Consider the following 18,711-nt stretch of genomic DNA (forward strand, 5'->3'; position numbering starts at 1 on the left):
GTGTTCTCTGGGTCTACTGGCAGGAAAAGCACAGACAAATCCACACTTTAGATGACAGCACTCCTAATGATCTACTGTGTATGTGCACATGTAATCTTGCATCTGGGCAGGATGGATGGCGTGCTGTCGTCCCTGATCCGTGCTGGCGTGGCTGCCATGGATGAAGAAAAGAAGTGGTACATGTTTGACGGGCCGGTGGACGCTGTGTGGATTGAGAACATGAACACGGTGCTGGACGACAACAAAAAACTGTGTTTGAGCTCAGGAGAGATCATCAAACTCACCGAAGTGAGTTCACATGGTGTGTGTGTGTGTGTGTGTGTGTGTGTGTGTGTGTGTGTGTGTGTGTGTGTGAGTGTGTGGGCCGCAGGCGGGCCATAACGGAGGCGGTATGTTGTGCACCCCTGAGCTAGGGTGTGAGAGTGCTTGTTTTCCAGAGCAGCTGTTCTCATCCCCCAGGTGATGACTCTGATGTTCGAGGTGCAGGACCTGGCTGTGGCATCCCCTGCCACCGTGTCCCGCTGCGGGATGGTGTACCTGGAGCCCAGTATTCTGGGGCTCTCCCCATTCACAGAGTGCTGGCTGCGTAGCCTGCCTGGACCCCTGCAGCAGCACGGCCCACAGCTCCACTCCCTCTTCACACGATTCCTTCAGGTCTGCCGGCCTGTTTTATTGAATCTTCTTGCTATGATAAGCTCAGGCTGTGGTTTCCTCTGTGACAAAGCACACAGCTCCCCATGTGTATGTGGAGTAGTCCGTTCTATTTAAAAGAAGTGTGCGTGTCCTCAGGACTCCATTGCGTTTGTGCGGACGTCCGTAACTGAAGTGATCACCACTATGGACAGCAACCTCACCTGCTCTCTGCTCAGACTGCTGGACTGCTTCTTCCAGCCTTTCACCCCAAGAGAGGTCAGACATAGCCTCGAAAGACTGAAACACACAGCAGCATGTGGTAACAATAGGCGTGCCTTAATACTTTTGTGTGTGCTTGTGTGTGTGTGTGTGTGTGTGTGTGTGTGTGCGCGTGTGCTTGTGTGTGCGCGTGTGCTTGTGTGTGCGCGTGTGCTTGTGTGTGCATGTGTGCGCGTGTGCTTGTGTGTGCGCGTGTGCTTGTGCGTGTGTGTGCATGTGTGTGTGTGCATGTGTGTGTGTGCATGTGTGTGCGTATGTGTGTGTGTGCATATGTGTGTGTGTGCGTGCGTGTGTGTGTGTGTGTGTGTGTGTGTGTGTGTGTGTGTGTGTGCGCAGGGAGAGAGGCCTCCTCCCCAGGAGAAGCTGGAGCGTGTGTGTGAGCTGATTGAGCCATGGTTTGTGTTTTCTCTGGTTTGGAGTGTGGGTGCCACTGGAGATGCAGCCAGCCACCAACGCTTCAGTGCGTGGCTCAGAGCCAAGATGGCCCAGGAGAAGGTGTACAGTTTCATTACCACTCAAGACACTCTCATAACACTGTTATAACAGCTCATTACCATCATCTCATTAAAACCTTCACCACACAGTCACATTGCCTGCACATAATCCAGTGCTCTTCTGATATGTGAGAAGAGTCTGACTGAGTTGTGAGAATTTTTTGGTGGGTTTTTTACATTGAAACCAAAGGGAGCTCCTAGCTGTGCAGGTGTCATTCTACTTCACATTAGAGTAACAATTAGGCAGCAGTAACTGGACACAATCGCAGGAGTTCAACGATTTAATTAAGACAAGGAACAGTACGGAAACAAAAATACTATTTACAAAGGATGCAACACCAAACCAAGCCAAGGATATCAAACACACAGCTACTAGATAATACAAAGGAAACCAGAAACAAAGGTGAAACTAAACACATGACAACAAGACGGGTGGAGGGCGGAGCCATATGTGACAATTAGAGGCAATGTGTTCTTCACTAAAACATGTCAGCACCCAGAAGATCAGCCACCTGCTGATCCTTGATGGTCTTCAGATGTTCAGAATGGTGTTTTTTAAACACAATAAATGTGTTGCTTTTACAGATACAGATGTGTTTCCCAGAGGATGGACTGGTATTTGACTACCGATTGGACGATGCAGGGATCAGTATCCTGAGCGAGGAGGAGGAGGAAGCCAAAGATAGGAAGGTGTGTACACCACTCAAGTTGGTTGTTTTAAGGATTAATATTAATATTAACATGAATTAATATTAGGAAAAGTGTTCAAAAAATGTTTTGTAATGGGTAATGTTTTTATTGCATGGGCTGATGTATTATTTTGAAAGTTAATTAGGTCATTCACATATCAATTCAAGTGTGAGGGAAATGAATGCCTTGTTCACCACTCCCACCACCATTGTTCACTAATGCCGTTACTGTATATTTTAAGGTGCAGTGGGTGGGCTGGATGAAGTACGCCCCAGATGTTGTCATCACCCCAGAAACCAGCTATTCTGACATCATCGTGCCAACTGCAGACACCATCCGCATATCCTTCCTGATGGACATGCTTCTCTCCAATAAAAAGCCAGTACGTACAGTGCAGTTCTAATGCCACAACTTCAGTTTGCATAGATTTATGTTGATTTATGTGACATTTCCTCTGCATTGCAATGACCAGCAGATGCTCCTGTAACACATGATACAAAGTGTATAAGATCTCCTACCCGTATTTGTGCTGCGGTTCTCCCTCCGTCTGTCTCCAATGTCCTGTGTTTCAGTTCCCCCTCTCTCCAGTGTCCTCTGTGTTTCAGTTCCCCCTCTCTCCAGTGTCCTCTGTGTTTCTGGTCCCCCTCTCTCCAGTGTCCTGTGTTTCAGTTCCCCCTCTCTCCAATGTCCTGTGTTTCAGTTCCCCCTCTCTCCAGTGTCCTGTGTTTCAGTTCCCCCTCTCTCCAGTGTCCTGTGTTTCAGTTCCCCCTCTCTCCAGTGTCCTCTGTGTTTCTGGTCCCCCTCTCTCCAGTGTCCTGTGTTTCAGTTCCCCCTCTCTCCAGTGTCCTGTGTTTCAGTTCCCCCTCTCTCCAGTGTCCTCTGTGTTTCAGTTCCCCCTCTCTCCAGTGTCCTCTGTGTTTCAGTTCCCCCTCTCTCCAGTGTCCTCTGTGTTTCAGTTCCCCCTCTCTCCAATGTCCTCTGTGTTTCTGGTCCCCCTCTCTCCAGTGTCCTCTGTGTTTCTGGTCCCCCTCTCTCCAGTGTCCTCTGTGTTTCAGTTCCCCCTCTCTCCAGTGTCCTCTGTGTTTCAGTTCCCCCTCTCTCCAGTGTCCTCTGTGTTTCTGGTCCCCCTCTCTCCAGTGTCCTCTGTGTTTCTGGTCCCCCTCTCTCCAGTGTCCTCTGTGTTTCTGGTCCCCCTCTCTCCAGTGTCCTGTGTTTCTGGTCCCCCTCTCTCCAGTGTCCTGTGTTTCAGTTCCCCCTCTCTCCAATGTCCTCTGTGTTTCTGGTCCCCCTCTCTCCAGTGTCCTGTGTTTCAGTTCCCCCTCTCTCCAATGTCCTCTGTGTTTCTGGTCCCCCTCTCTCCAGTGTCCTGTGTTTCAGTTCCCCCTCTCTCCAATGTCCTCTGTGTTTCTGGTCCCCCTCTCTCCAGTGTCCTGTGTTTCAGTTCCCCCTCTCTCCAGTGTCCTCTGTGTTTCTGGTCCCCCTCTCTCCAATGTCCTGTGTTTCAGTTCCCCCTCTCTCCAATGTCCTCTGTGTTTCTGGTCCCCCTCTCTCCAATGTCCTCTGTGTTTCTGGTCCCCCTCTCTCCAGTGTCCTCTGTGTTTCTGGTCCCCCTCTCTCCAGTGTCCTCTGTGTTTCTGGTCCCCCTCTCTCCAATGTCCTGTGTTTCAGTTCCCCCTCTCTCCAATGTCCTCTGTGTTTCTGGTCCCCCTCTCTCCAATGTCCTGTGTTTCAGTTCCCCCTCTCTCCAGTGTCCTCTGTGTTTCTGGTCCCCCTCTCTCCAATGTCCTCTGTTTCTGGTCCCCCTCTCTCCAGTGTCCTCTGTGTTTCTGGTCCCCCTCTCTCCAATGTCCTGTGTTTCAGTTCCCCCTCTCCAATGTCCTCTGTGTTTCTGGTCCCCCTCTCTCCAATGTCCTCTGTGTTTCAGTTCCCCCTCTCTCCAGTGTCCTCTGTGTTTCTGGTCCCCCTCTCTCCAGTGTCCTCTGTGTTTCTGGTCCCCCTCTCTCCAGTGTCCTCTGTGTTTCTGGTCCCCTTCTCTCCAATGTCCTGTGTTTCAGTTCCCCCTCTCTCCAATGTCCTGTGTTTCTGGTCCCCCTCTCTCCAGTGTCCTCTGTGTTTCAGTTCCCCCTCTCTCCAATGTCCTGTGTTTCAGTTCCCCCTCTCTCCAGTGTCCTCTGTGTTTCTGGTCCCCCTCTCTCCAGTGTCCTCTGTGTTTCTGGTCCCCTTCTCTCCAGTGTCCTCTGTGTTTCTGGTCTCCCTCTCTCCAGTGCCTCTCTCTGTCTTTCAGGTGCTGTGTTGTGGGTCCACAGGCACAGGGAAGACACTGACCATGTCTGACCAGCTGCTCAGAAAAATGTCAGCAGAGTACATGACGCACTTCCTCATGTTTTCTGCCCGCACCTCTGCCAACCAGACACAGGACTACATCGACAGCAAATTAGACAAGAGGTACCCAGTCTTTTTTTTATTTTATTTTTGCTCAAAAAGGGCCACAAACTAGGACAAAGCATATGATTGGATATGTCCAGCCACATCCATCTCTTCTATTTTCCTCTTTACCAGATGTCCACCTTCCTATGTTTTTTTGGGTCCACATCATTAACCCCTGTTACTTTTATCTTCCCCATGCTACTCGTAACTGCTGTGCTTGATTGCGCCAGGCGGAAGGGCGTATTTGGCCCGCCGTTAGGAAAGTACTTTATTTTCTTCATTGACGACCTGAACATGCCCATGCTGGAGACATATGGGGCTCAGCCACCCATCGAGCTGCTGCGTCAGTGGATGGACCACGGCGGCTGGTACGACAGGAAGCAGATAGGTGAACTCTCTCTCACTTAGTACACACCATTGCAGCTACTGATGTGCTAAAACACACATGACCTATACCAGGGGTCACCACCCTTTTTCAAACTGGCAGCTACAGTTATGCTCAAAAGTTTACATACCCTGGCAGAATTTTTGCTTTCTTGGCCTTTTCTCAGAGAATATTAATGATAACACACAAACCTTTTTTCCACTCATGGTTAGTGTCACGTAGGGCAACGCCCCCTCTCGTAGCTGTCACTCTGGGTTCCCTCATGTCCGTGTTCCCTGCCTGTTTGTCCCGCCCTGCTCGTTGGTTTTGATGATTCCTTGTTTGTTACCACGCCCCTGTGTCATTGTCATCACCTGTCCCTAGTTTAGTCCTGTGTATATTAGTCCCTGTGTCTCCCAGGTCTAGTTGTCAGTCTTTTTGTTTTTGCTGTGTTTTGCCTGTTCGCCCTAGTACTGCTGTTCCGTGAGTCTTCCTTGTTGTGTTCGCTATGTCTGTCCGTATTTCGTGTCCTGACTGCCTGCCCGGTTTGACCCATGCCTGTTACATCGACGCTGCTTTTGGAATTTCCTGTAATAAATCTCGCTCTCCTCAGCGTTTGTGTCCGTCTACCTGTTCTGCCCTGCGCAGATCGTTACATAAAGACCGACCTTACAAGGACACAGCGAGGGAGCGAGACTCTGGTGAGTTTAATCGCTGTGATGAGATGTTGGCTGGTTCGGTCCAGTTCAACTCTCCGATATCGCAGCGTGAACGAACCAGAGACAGAAATTCCCCTGGCGCTGTGGGAACACGGAAGTCTCGACGCGCACCAACGAAAGCTCAGTCACTTTCGGTTTCGACTGGCTTTCGCGTCGAGACTCCTGTTGAGCGCTACGTGTCTGCCCGGCTTGATCACTATAGGGAGGAGAAACCTGTAGTACAAGTCGCGGGCAGACGGATTGAGTGCACAGACTGGCGTTTGCTTAACCCTCGGTTGGCTCTCGATGGCTTCTGCAAGCTCCCGACGCCTCAGAGGAGGCGGAGCCGTCGCAGAGAGAGCCACCGAGGGGCTTCTGTGTCTGTGTATTCTTCCAGGCTCACCCAGGACCCTGAGGAGGAGGACCTACCGCCGCTGATCCAGCCAGCTTCACATCACGACACCCCCAAGTAATTTTTGGGGGGGAGTACAAGCCACGTCGGCATGGCGGTCCCGCCCCCCGATGATGTCAGCATGGCGGTCCCGCCCCCCGATGACGTCGGCTTGGTGGCTCCGCCCCCCGAGGACGTCGGCTTGGCGTACACGCCCCCCGAGGACGTCGGCCTGGCGTACACGCCCCCCGAGGACGTCGGCTTGGCGTACACGCCCCCCGAGGACGTCGGCTTGGCGTACACGCCCCCCGAGGACGTCGGCTTGGCGGCTCCGCCCCCCGAGGACGTCGGCTTGGCGTACACGCCCCCCGAGGACGTCGGCTTGGCGTACACGCCCCCCGAGGACGTCGGCTTGGCGTACACGCCCCCTGAGGACGTCGGCTTGGCGTACACGCCCCCCGACCGCATCTCCTCACCCCAGGTTCCAGTTCCCGCTGCCCGTAGGCAGTCCGTGCCGGTTCCTGTCCCCGCAGCCCGTAGGCAGTTCGTGCCTGTTCCTGTCCCTGCGACCCAGGAGAGGTCGTCCACGCCGGTTCCTGTCCCTGCGACCCAGGAGAGGTCGTCCACGCCGGCTCCTGTTCCCGCTGCCCGCCAGCGGACCCTGCCTGTTCCCGCTGCCCGCCAGCGGACCCTGCCTGTTCCCGCTGCCCGCCAGCGGACCCTGCCTGTGCCCGCTGCCCGGCCGCGCCTGTACCCGCTGCCCGCCCGCGCCTGTGCCCGCTGCCCGGCCGCGCCTGTGCCCCAAGAGACTGTGCTGCCCCCTGTTGGGCATGGACTTTGTGTTCCCCCTGCTCCGCCATGTACCTCCTATGTTCCGTTGCCCGTGTTCCCCTTGCTCCCTGGTCCCGTCCCTGGTTTTGTTTTGGTCCCTGTCCCCGTGGTTGTGTCTGTTCGTGTCCAAGTTCCTGTTCCTGTGTCTGTTTCCTGTGGTGTCGTCTCTGTCCCGGTCCCCGTGTCTGTTCCCCAAGTTGTTACCCACCTTGTTCCTGTCCCCGTCACCATCGTCCAAGCCGTGTTTGCCTCAGTGTTTACCTCTGCCCTGTCCCCTGGCCCCGCTCCAGTGTCTGTCCCCGGTCCTGTCCTGTCCAGCCCTGCTCCTGTGCCTCGCCCTGGCCCTATCCGGTCTCCCTGTGTCCCGTGTCGTGCCGTGTCCCAGGTCCCTCGTCCTATTTTGTCTGGTCCTGTCCCTCCGGTCTGTCCTGTGTCCGCTGTCCCTGTCCTGTCTGCCCTTGCATGCCCCTGAGTGGCACGCTTTGAGGGGGGGTTATGTCACGTAGGGCAACGCCCCCTCTCGTAGCTGTCACTCTGGGTTCCCTCATGTCCGTGTTCCCTGCCTGTTTGTCCCGCCCTGCTCGTTGGTTTTGATGATTCCTTGTTTGTTACCACGCCCCTGTGTCATTGTCATCACCTGTCCCTAGTTTAGTCCTGTGTATATTAGTCCCTGTGTCTCCCAGGTCTAGTTGTCGGTCTTTTTGTTTTTTCGCTGTGTTTTGCCTGTTCGCCCTAGTGCTGCTGTTTAGTGAGTCCTCCTTGTTGTTTTCTTTGTCCGTGTTCATGCCTTTGTACATTTCATGTCAGGATTGCCAACCCGTTATGACCCATGCCCGTTACATCGACTCTGCCTATGGAATTTCCTGTAATAAATCTCGCTCTCCTCAGCGCTTGTGTCCGCCTCCCTGTTCTGCCCCGCGCAGATCGTTACAGTTAGTGGTTGGGTGAAGCCATTTATTGTCCAACCACTGTGTTTTCGGTTTTTAAATTATAATGACAACCAAACACATCCAAATGACCCTGATCAAAAGTTTACATACCCCAGTTCTTAATACCGTGTATTGCCCCCTCTAACATCAATGACAGCTTGAATTCTTTTGTGGTAGTTGTGGATGAGGCTCTTTATTTTCTCAGATGGCAACGCTGCCCATTCTTCTTGGCAAAAAGCCTCCAGTTCCTGTAAATTCCTGGGGTGTCTTGCATGAACTGCATGCTTGAGATCTCCCCAGAGTGACTCACTGATGTTGAGGTCAGGACACTGAGATGGCCACTCCAGAACCTTCACTTTGTTCTGCTGTAGCCAATGACACGTCGACTTGGCCTTGTGTTTTGGATCGTTGTCATGTTGGAACGTCCAAGTGTGTCCCATGCGCAGCTTCCGGGCTGATGAATGCAAATTTGCTTCCAGTATTTGCTGATAACGTGCTGCATTCATCTTTCCTTGAACTTTGACCAAATTTTCTGTGCCTTTGTAGCTCACACATCCCCATAACATCAGCGATCCACCTCCATACTTTACAGTAGGAATGGTGTTCCTTTCATCATAAGCCTTGTTGACACCTCTCCAAATGTAACGTTTATGGTTGTGGCCAAAAAGTTCAATTTTGGTCTCATCACTCCAAATTACATTGTTCCAGAAGTTTTGGGGCTTGTCTCTGTGTTGTTTGGCGTATTGTAGACGAGACACTTTGTGGAATTTGCGCAGTAATGGCTTTCTTCTGGCCACACCGTAAGTAAGGTGCCTCCTTACTGTGCATCTTGAAACAGCCACACCGCTAGTTTTCAGAGAGTCCTGGATTTCAGCGGATGTTATTTGTGGGTTTTTCTTTGCATCCCGAACAATTTTCCTGGCAGTTGTGGCTGAAATTTTTGTTGGTCTATCTGACCGTGGTTTGGTTTTTACAGAGCCCCTGATTTTCCATTTGTTTATCACAGTTTGAACACTGCTGACTGGCATTATCAATTCCTTGGATATCTTTTTGTATCCCTTTCCTATTTTATACAGTTCAACTACCTTTTCCCGTAGATCCATTGACAATTCTTTTGCTTTCCCCATGACTCACAATCCAGAAACGTCAGTGGCTGGATGAAAGATGCAAGAGTCTGTCTGGATCCCAGAAACTCACTCAGCTTTTATGCACACACACTGATTACAAGCAAACAGGTCACAGGTGAGGATATTACCTTTAGTAGCCATTCAAACCCATTTGTGTCACCTTCTGTGCATGTTATCAGGCCAAAATCACCAGGGTATGTAAACTTTTGATCAGGGTCATTTGGATGTGTTTGGTTGTCATTATAATTAAAAAAGAGAAAACACAGTGGTTGGACAATAAATGGCTTCACCCAACTACTAACCATGAGTGGAAAAAAGGTTTGTCTGTTATCATTAATATTCTCTGAGAAAAGGCCAAGAAAGCAAAAATTCTGCCGGGGTATGTAAACTTTTGAGCACAACTGTACCTCTTGGATACCAGCACACATACACATACACACATGCATACTTCACATAGGCATAAAATGATACACATACTATGAAAATACACTCATGCTGGCATGCTGAATAATGCTTCTAGTTTGCACCATACATTCTTATGACAATTTGTGTCTTCATTTTAACCATGATATTGAGACAACCGAGTATCTCTGTTGACCAGGAACCTTTAAGCAGTTGGTGGACATCAATTTTGCATGTGCCATGGGCCCCCCTGGTGGGGGCAGGAACCCCATCACCCAGCGTTTCACACGCCACTTCAACCTCCTCTCTTTCACTGAAATGGAGGATTCCAGCAAGAGGAAGATCTTCTCCACCATCCTGGGCAGCTGGATGGGTGAGCCGAAGGCTTTCTGAGAGTGACTTACATGAAGAAGCTCACTGCTCATTGACTTCAGCACCCCACACTGCCCTCTGCTCTTTACCTGTTGTAGCCTGATTCACAGACATGTCTGTTCTAACAACAGATTCACAGACATGTCTGTTCTAACAACAGATTCACAGACGTCTGCCATTATGTAACACAGAAATAACATGAAATCTTCATACTGATATCATGTTATAACTTCTAAACAGGCATTTTACAGATTTATATATTTATATACAGTAAAAATTCATCAGCGTTGTGCTGCATGTTTCCTGCAGAAAAGGTTCCTGAGCTGGTTCCACTGAACGAGCCCCTGGTGTCTGCAACCATTAAGGTGTTCTCCACCATCACCTCGGACCTCCTGCCCACACCTGCCAAATGCCACTACACCTTCAACCTGCGCGACCTCTCCAAGGTGTTTCAGGGCATGCTCATGGCAGAGGCGGGGACGATAGAGGTATATTAGCAATGATGTGTAGCTACAGAAAAGGAAGATCATAAATGATACTTAATAGGACATAGTGTTTAACACTCCACGAGGATTACAGGCATAATGTCTGATTTAAAAACTGTCCTACACCTCATGTTTGGCACGTCGGTCCACCTCCCAGAACAAGGTCCAGCTCCTGCAGCTGTGGTACCACGAGAGCTGCCGCGTCTTCCAGGACCGGCTGGTGAACAGTGAAGACAAGAACTGGTTCGACCGGCTCCTGCAGGAGCACATGCTGGAGTTGGGCTGCAGCTTCCAGGAGGTGGTGCCATGCCAGCCGCTCCTGTTTGGAGACTTCATGATCCCTGGGGCTGAGAACAGAGCGTACCAGCTCATTCAGGACAAGGAGAAGGTGAAACTCTGGCCACGCCCCCTCTTACATGTCTTTGGAACACTTAAAAGTACAAATTGGTTCTTTGTCTGACTAAGGGCGTACTCACACTAGGCACGGTTTGCTGGTTCCGTGCTGGGGCCCGGTTATCCCCCCTCCCCACTCCCCCTCTGGCCTGCACTCACACTCGCTTTATCAAACCGGCCCGAGCACGCTTACGTCATCACAACGTGACTTTATTTGGAAAAAAAGCGCGCTCGCACAACACTATGGAGTTCACGATTCTCTTTTTATTGTATTTCTGGAGTCGTTTTGGGAGTGCAGAAACACGGTGCAAGCACAGATTTATCGATAATTTAACACAACGATTGTCTGCTAATCGCTTTGCCGCTATGACTGTTTAACGTGAGCGTCGCATCACTGACGTCATGTTTGAGTTCCAGCGAAATGAACCAATCAGACGAGGCACCAAGCGGGCCCGGGCACGGATAGCGCTCACACTAGAAGCGAACCGTGCCCGAGTCCACATGAATCGTGCCCTGGCCCACCTCTTCAAGCGGGCCCGAGCACGGTTAACTGATCCGGGCCCGGGCACGGTTGGAGCGCTCACACTAGCCAAACGAACCGTGCTTCGGCAGGCAACCGTGCCCGGATCACAGAGCCTAGTGTAAGTACGCCCTAAAAGTCCTCAGGTGATTGAATAAGTCAATTCTAGCATAGTCTTAAGAAAGAAAGCATACAGCAAAAGACAGTGAAGGACATGAAGGAGTGGTTGACAACTCTAAGGATTCTGTTTTCTTTCCATTATATTATTCCTTCTCTTTTTTCCTTTCTCTCTTTACCCCTCACCTCTGTCTCCTCCTTCCTCCCGGTTTCCTCCTCTCCACCCCGTCTCACCCTCTCCGCCTGTCTCACCTTCCCTCCTGGTCTACCCCCATCTCACCCTCTCTCCTGGTCCACCCTCCCTATCTCTGCCCCAGTTGGCTCGGGTAATGGAGGAATACATGGATGACTACAGCCAGACTAGTGCCACTAAGATGAGGCTGGTGCTCTTCATGGATGCCATCCAGCACGTGTGTCGCATCAGCCGGGTCCTGCGCCAGCCCCTGGGCAACGCCTTGCTGCTGGGCGTGGGCGGCAGTGGCCGCCAGTCCCTCACCAGACTCGCTACACACATGTAAGTCACTCCTGCTACTACTGTAACTCAGGTCTCCAGCACATGAAACTCCAAACATGTAAGCCACACAGCAGTCCCACACGTTAGCATGCAGAACATGTGCTAAGAAGCCACGTATGTGAGGTTTAAACAAGCAGTTAATGTCTTTACAGTAAAACAATAATACTCTGGATATAGAGAGAGTGTCTGAATGGACTTAGTTTGACAACACATGCTGGCCTTTACAGGCATGAACAGATGAAAGGCCACACATGGAGTAAAAAGCGTTCCCTCTCAATACACACGATCAGCCCCACACACACACAGCATTTTCCTCGTGTTCTCCCACCACATGTACCACACACAGCACAGTGCAGATGTTTAGAGATTTAGCATGACGTATCTGCCATTACACTGCATGTATGGATAATAATACTGTGAATTACAGATCACTATGCCATGGTGTGTTGTGCCGTGGTTGTGTAACATGCTTGCTTTGGTTGTTGTGCTTGCTCTGATGTGTTGTGCTGTGGTTGTTGAGTAATGTTGTGCTTGCTGTGGTTGTTGTGTCATGGTTGTGCTGGTGTGGAGATGTGAGTATGAGTGTTTCCAGATCGAGCTCTCTAAGAACTACGGTGTGCCTGAGTGGAGGGAAGACATCAAGAACATCATGATGAAGGCTGGCCTGCAGAACGTTCCGATCACCTTCCTCTTCATTGATACCCAGGTAGAGTAGCAGTGCCCTAAACATGTAGGTGTGTTTAATCTAAGTACCGATATGTAGATGAGATTACCCTGAACACACAGGTGAGATTACCTGGAACACTCAGGTATAATTAACCTAGATATGTAGGTGAGATTACCCTGCACACTGAGGTATGATTAAAGAAAAATGCACAAGGTTTAACTCAACCTAATATGGGGGTCAGAGGAAGGACCTTCGGGGATTGTTTGGTGTATTTAAATCAGTTTTATTTCCTAAAACCAATGGTGAACCTCATAGTTTATCTATTTATGTGCTACCTGAAGACATCAAGGTATTTCAAGAATCTTGTCAGTCACTGCCATGCACATAAATGCAGTAAAACACACGTGCATACAAACATGTACACTTACACATGCACACACATACACACACATGCACACACATGCACGGACTTATACACAGAGACACACACGCACACACACACACACACACACACACACACGCACACACATGCACACACATGCACATGCACACACAAAATTCCTGTTTTGCGATTTCTAGATTAAGAGCGAGTCGTTCCTGGAGGACATCAATAACATCCTGAACTCAGGTGACGTGCCAAACCTGTATGGCACAGAGGAGCAGGAGAGCATCCTGAGGGCCATGAAGCCTGTGGTGCAGGACCAGGGTGTGCAGCCCAGCAAGACCAACCTCATGACTGCCTACGTGAAGAGGGTGCGCAGCAACATACACACTGTGCTGTGTATGAGGTGAGGAGCACTCACACACACGCACACACACACACATGCACACACACACACACACACACACACACGCATACATACTCACACGCAGCAACATCCACACTGTGCTGTGTATGAGGTGATGAGTACTCGCACACACATGCACACACACACACATATACATACGTGCACACACACACACAAATACGTACTCACACACATACATACTCACACACGCAACAGCATCTACACTGTGCTGTGTATGAGGTGATGAGCACTCACACACATGCACAATCACACACACACATGCGCACATACACAGAGGCGGACGAAGTACTCAATTTCATTACTTGAGTCAAAGTACAGATACCACTGGTCAAATGCTACTCCGATACAAGTGAAAGTTGCATGTTCAAAATCTTACTTAAGTGAAAGTACTGAAGTACTTGCTTTTAAAAATACTTAAGTATTAAAGTACACCTTCCGTCACATTTGTAAAAAAGTTATAGTTTAAAAGTATTATACATCCTACCAAATCCTTTTTGGGCATAATAATCATACAGTCTTTGATAATAATCCATAAGGCATATTCCAATTATGTACATCATTCAGGTAGTGGTAGCAGAAAAGTTTAACCTACACTTTAGTTTAAGGAACAAAAACATTTTCTAAAACCACAATTCACTGATTAGCCTAGCCTAACCTGTTTAAGCAAATTATGTTACCATATTAAAAGTCAATAATAAAATGACGGTTTTCTCTCTTTGCTAGTTACGTATTCAGTCATCCAATACAACATTATGCTACAGTCAATATAAACAAAGACAAAGTAAAATTAGCAGTGTGGCATCTTGGTAATCTAACCTTGCTACAACCTTTTGCAGTATGGCTAAAGCCCACCAACTCCATGCCACCCAACATGCTAACAAACTCTTTTCAAACTAGAAATCACAGCCACATTAGAATTATTGACATTAATTCTACACTGACATTAGAATGGAAACATTATTTGACAAGATTCGATTAACCCACACGGTTTCCCTTATTGATGTTTCCGTAGTTTGAATTACTTGCCAATATAATGTTAACATTATTTATAGTGATCCTAGCAGACCTAGCAGTGGAGTGAGCAGGCAAAGTCATTTCACTAGCCTTACTGCAAAGCTCCTCTGACTACATAGTCACTTAACAAAACATTTAGGCTGCATACCGTAATATACTTCCTCAGGTGGGACGGTGAATTTTGGTATGCAGTGATATAGTTTGTTTTTGGCAAACAAAGCATGCATTTAAAACGATAGGAATGATTCATCCGTTCAGAAAACTGGAACATTTTGTCGAGATACAGCCATGGGTGCAAAAGAGCATGCCAGGGTTGCCAGCTCTCACGCATTGAGCGTGAGACACACGCATTTGACCGTTTTCACACGCTCTCACGCCACAGTTCGATATCTCACGCCGAAAAAAAATCTAGTTTATTTACCTCTGATCTATATCTATCAACCACCGGCGATCGCGATATAATACTTAATTTGTGTCCATTTTTCACCGCCCCGGTAACGTTCGCCACCCCCCGATCAACAATTTACACTCGCCACCAAGTCCAGGTTCAAATCTCCCTCCAAGCGATCTTGAAAAGTTGGCAACCCTGGCATGCTCCATCACCGCCGTCTCCGCTCATGTTGCTGTTATTTAGGAAAAGAACGACTAGCGACACCGAACTTGATTTTACACCTCACAGACACATCCTTGATTGCTGATAGGCTGTCACCTGTGAAAAGGGGAGGAGAGTTGTGTGTGGAAGTAACGAGTAACGAGAGCTGGACAGAAATGTAGTGGAGTGATAAGTACTGTATTAGTTATTCAACTGTAGTGAAGTGAAAGTCATAAGTATTTAAAAAAAAATCAACTTAAGTAAAGTACAAATACTCAAGAACTGTACTTAAGTACAGTACTTAAGTAAATGTACTTCGTTACTGCCCACCTCTGCACATACATACTCACACACACACACGCATACTCACATATACACATACTCACACACACAAACATACTCACATACACAATAGCATCAACACTGTGCTGTGTATGAGGTGATGAGCACTCACACACACGCACACTCACACATGCACACATACATACTCACACACATACATACACACACACGTGTATACTCACACGCACACACACACATACACATGTGTACTCAAACACACACGTAAACACACACACACACACACATACATATGCATACTCAAACACACACACACACACATACACATGCGTACTCACGCGCACACACACACACACACACACTAGCTGGGCTGGCCAATGGAGGATGGGTTGCCTTTTGAATCTTGGTCCTTGCAAGGTTTCTTCTTAATCTCTGCCTAGGGAGTTTTTCCTAGTCACTGTCATCCCTGGCTTGCTCATTAGGAATCTTTGGCTTACACACACACACACACACACACACACACACACACACACAAACACACGTGCACACTCACCCACACAAACACATGAAAATTAAAAATACTGACCTAATTAAAACATTGGGCAACATGGTGGCTTGGTGATTATCACGTTTGCCTCTCAGCACTGGGGTCTTGGGTTCAAGTTCCTATCTGAGTGGAGTTTCCATGTTCTCCCTGTGTTTGTGTGGCTTTCCTCTGGGGTCTCCAGTTTCCTCCTGTGACGCGATCCTTCCAATGATGGAAGAATCTCAGGGTTTCAATAATAGTGAACTCAAATGCAAAGCCACAAAAAGTAACGAACTGAGACCTCCGTAAAAACCGCACGGGAAACGAGACAAAAGAACACATGTTGATAATAACAGCAAAAACAAGAAACAAATACACGGAGAAAGCTCAACGTGTCTACAAATACAAACAGGAAAACCAAAAAACCAGGGAAGACGCTCGTAGACAGAGGCGAACAAATGTTAAACAAAAACCTTCCTAAGAATTAACAAAGGGTATGGGAAGAGAAACAACATAGGAAAACTTGAGGTAGGCCAGGAAGCAGCTCAGAAGTAAAGGACTTGAATAATGAGGTAAGAGACTAGAGAGCTAGAGAGAAAACGCACAAGGGTGAGCGCACAGGTAACCAGAGACAGGCTGACTTGCGAGAATTCATGTGGTGGCATCAGACAACTCAGCAGTGAGACACTGCAACTGTCTTCCCTAAATAAGAGGAGATACAGCTGCCAGTCATCACTGCTGACTGCGTCTCTGTGTTTGTGCTTGCATGCCCAGTGGTGGATGGTGCTCTGCCACTAGAGTCTGTCCTCTCTCCCCTTCCTGCACCCCATTCAGTCCCCCAGGGGGCTGTGGATCCTGATAGAGAGTACTCTGTGCGCAATTGGCTGCCGCTTCTCGCCGGTGTTTGACTGGTTGTGTAAGACCTGTGTTAAAAGTTGTAAAGCATCGATTTCCAATATCCACATTATTTAGATTTTATTTTTTGTTGTTAAGATGTGAAGATTTTATGGGTGTGACTATAAGCATTTATGTACAATTACAGATGCCTATTCAAGTGTTATAAAGCATTTTCTATACGTTATAAACTATATGAACACACAATGAGTCATGAATACTGGATTCATAGAAAGTGTTACCGTGTTAATGACTCATTGTGCATTGGAAGTAAAATGCTAGGCTAGATGGAAGCACTCTGGTCCATTATGAGGGATTGTCATATACAGCTTGGGTTTAGCCTTCCTAACCTGGGATGTATAATACTACTGAATACCATCACCGTGTTGCACCTCATTTTGCGGCTAAATGAGAGACATGACACAATGGCAGGACTGCTGCAAATCTTCTGAAATGTCTGTGACTTTTGGGCCTCTGTCTCCCCCTGCAGTCCGATAGGGGAAGTGTTCCGGGCTCGGCTCAGGCAGTTTCCCTCCCTGGTCAACTGCTGCACCATAGACTGGTTCAGTGCCTGGCCACAGGAGGCACTGAGGTCTGTGGCAGCCACCTTTTTAAATGAACTACCAGAGCTGGAGGCCAGCCCTGTTGCCCTCAAAGGCATGGTGAGAAAAAGTGTGTGTGTGTTCATCTGGTGTGTATGTGAGTGCATGTTTGAGTGTGTGCACACGCACATATACATATACACACACTGTATATGTGTGTGAGTGTGTGTGCACATATAAAATGTGTATGTGTATGTGCGTGGGTATGTATGTGCACACACACATTTACAGTTCTATACATGCAACTCTGTCTACATGCATACTCTGTATACATACAACTGTGTGTGTGTGTGTGTGTGTGTGTATTGTGTGAGCATGCGCATATAAAACATACAACTCTGTGTGTGTCTGTATTTACGTGTGTGTTTGCAGACGGAGATGTGTGTGAACATCCACCAGACAGTGGCTCGTAAGTGTGAGCAGTACCGTGTTGAACTCTCACGTCATAACTACGTCACACCCAAAAGCTACCTGGAGCTCCTCAGCATCTTCTCCACTCTGATTGGCCAGAAAAAGCAGGAAGTGCATGGTGCTCGCCAGCGAATGAAGATAGGGCTGGACAAGGTGCCCGTGGGGTCTGGAGGGTTTACATTGGGGATTTGAGATGGTTGTATATTTAGTCTCATTGCGTTGGTCGAAATGGTTTGGATCTCAGATTTTGGTCTCAAATTCTGTTGTCAGGGTGTGTGTTGGGAGGTGTTTGCAATTATGTGGGTGTGTGGTTGTTTATGGGAGTGGTTGTGTGTGTTTCATACAAGAAAACCCATGTCAGGTAAAATAACCCACTATGTCAGGATCAACACATCCTGACAAGGTAAAATGCTTTTACAAAAGCTACATGTTAAATATTTTAAACTGAAAGGGAAAAACATTTCTTATTGATTAGTGGAGTCAGTATTAGGTTTACATTCAGGATTTGACTAACAGCATACAAAAATGAAGGGAGCAACATATGTACAATACATTTGCAGTACAACATGAACATACATAATGTAATGATGTAAGAACAATCTGTAAGTACAAACTGATGTTTGTGTTAATATATATGCATGTGTGTGTGTACATGTGTTTGTGTGTTTGTGTGTCTGTCTATACAGCTCTTGAGCACAGCTGAGGATGTGAGTAAGATGCAGGAAGAGTTGGAGATGATGAGGCCTCTCCTGGAGGAAGCAGCCAAAGACACTGTCATCACCATGGAGAAAATCCAGGCAATACACAAACATACATCCCATAATAATATAATATGAATCTTCTAGTAATTCACTTCATTTATGTGAATAGGGTATGTGCATGTATGTTTGACTGTGAATATAAACCCAAAATATCTGGATGGCCCTACGAGTATACGAGTTTTTTGCATGTATGTGTGCATTTGTATATGTGTGTGTGCGTGTGTGTGTGGTGTTTGTGTGTCTGTAGGAAGACACCGTGGTGGCGGAGCAGAGTCGTGTGGCGGTGCGGACGGAGGAGGCGAAGGCCTCTGAGAAGGCCAGAGTAGCGGGCGCCATCGCTGCAGATGCACAGAAGGACCTAGACGAGGCCCTGCCGGCCCTGGACGCCGCCCTCACCAGCCTCAAATCACTCAACAAGAACGACGTCATCGAGGTGATGGCAAACCCACCCCAATAATGCCACTCACTT

At 48.4% G+C, this 18,711-nt stretch overlaps 1 protein-coding gene across 3 annotated transcripts in view; it reads left to right on the forward strand.

The window, feature by feature from the left end:
* dnah1 (dynein, axonemal, heavy chain 1) overlaps nt 1–18,711 on the forward strand; it is a 70,316-nt gene that overhangs the window by 26,998 nt on the left and 24,607 nt on the right. For all 3 annotated transcript variants that reach the window (XM_076990799.1, XM_076990808.1, XM_076990816.1), the window contains exons 37-54: nt 111–288; nt 460–654; nt 790–909; nt 1,249–1,407; nt 1,992–2,096; nt 2,338–2,478; nt 4,381–4,541; nt 4,754–4,911; nt 9,465–9,638; nt 9,947–10,125; nt 10,280–10,510; nt 11,470–11,666; nt 12,237–12,372; nt 12,913–13,121; nt 16,959–17,130; nt 17,443–17,634; nt 18,168–18,278; nt 18,490–18,675. In XM_076990799.1, coding sequence (XP_076846914.1) covers nt 111–288; nt 460–654; nt 790–909; nt 1,249–1,407; nt 1,992–2,096; nt 2,338–2,478; nt 4,381–4,541; nt 4,754–4,911; nt 9,465–9,638; nt 9,947–10,125; nt 10,280–10,510; nt 11,470–11,666; nt 12,237–12,372; nt 12,913–13,121; nt 16,959–17,130; nt 17,443–17,634; nt 18,168–18,278; nt 18,490–18,675 — 3,004 coding nt within the window. The remainder of the gene's footprint in view (nt 1–110; nt 289–459; nt 655–789; nt 910–1,248; nt 1,408–1,991; nt 2,097–2,337; nt 2,479–4,380; nt 4,542–4,753; nt 4,912–9,464; nt 9,639–9,946; nt 10,126–10,279; nt 10,511–11,469; nt 11,667–12,236; nt 12,373–12,912; nt 13,122–16,958; nt 17,131–17,442; nt 17,635–18,167; nt 18,279–18,489; nt 18,676–18,711) is intronic.

Source organism: Brachyhypopomus gauderio, chromosome 1, assembly GCF_052324685.1.
Source record: "Brachyhypopomus gauderio isolate BG-103 chromosome 1, BGAUD_0.2, whole genome shotgun sequence".
Classification (NCBI taxonomy): Eukaryota; Metazoa; Chordata; class Actinopteri; order Gymnotiformes; family Hypopomidae; genus Brachyhypopomus; species Brachyhypopomus gauderio.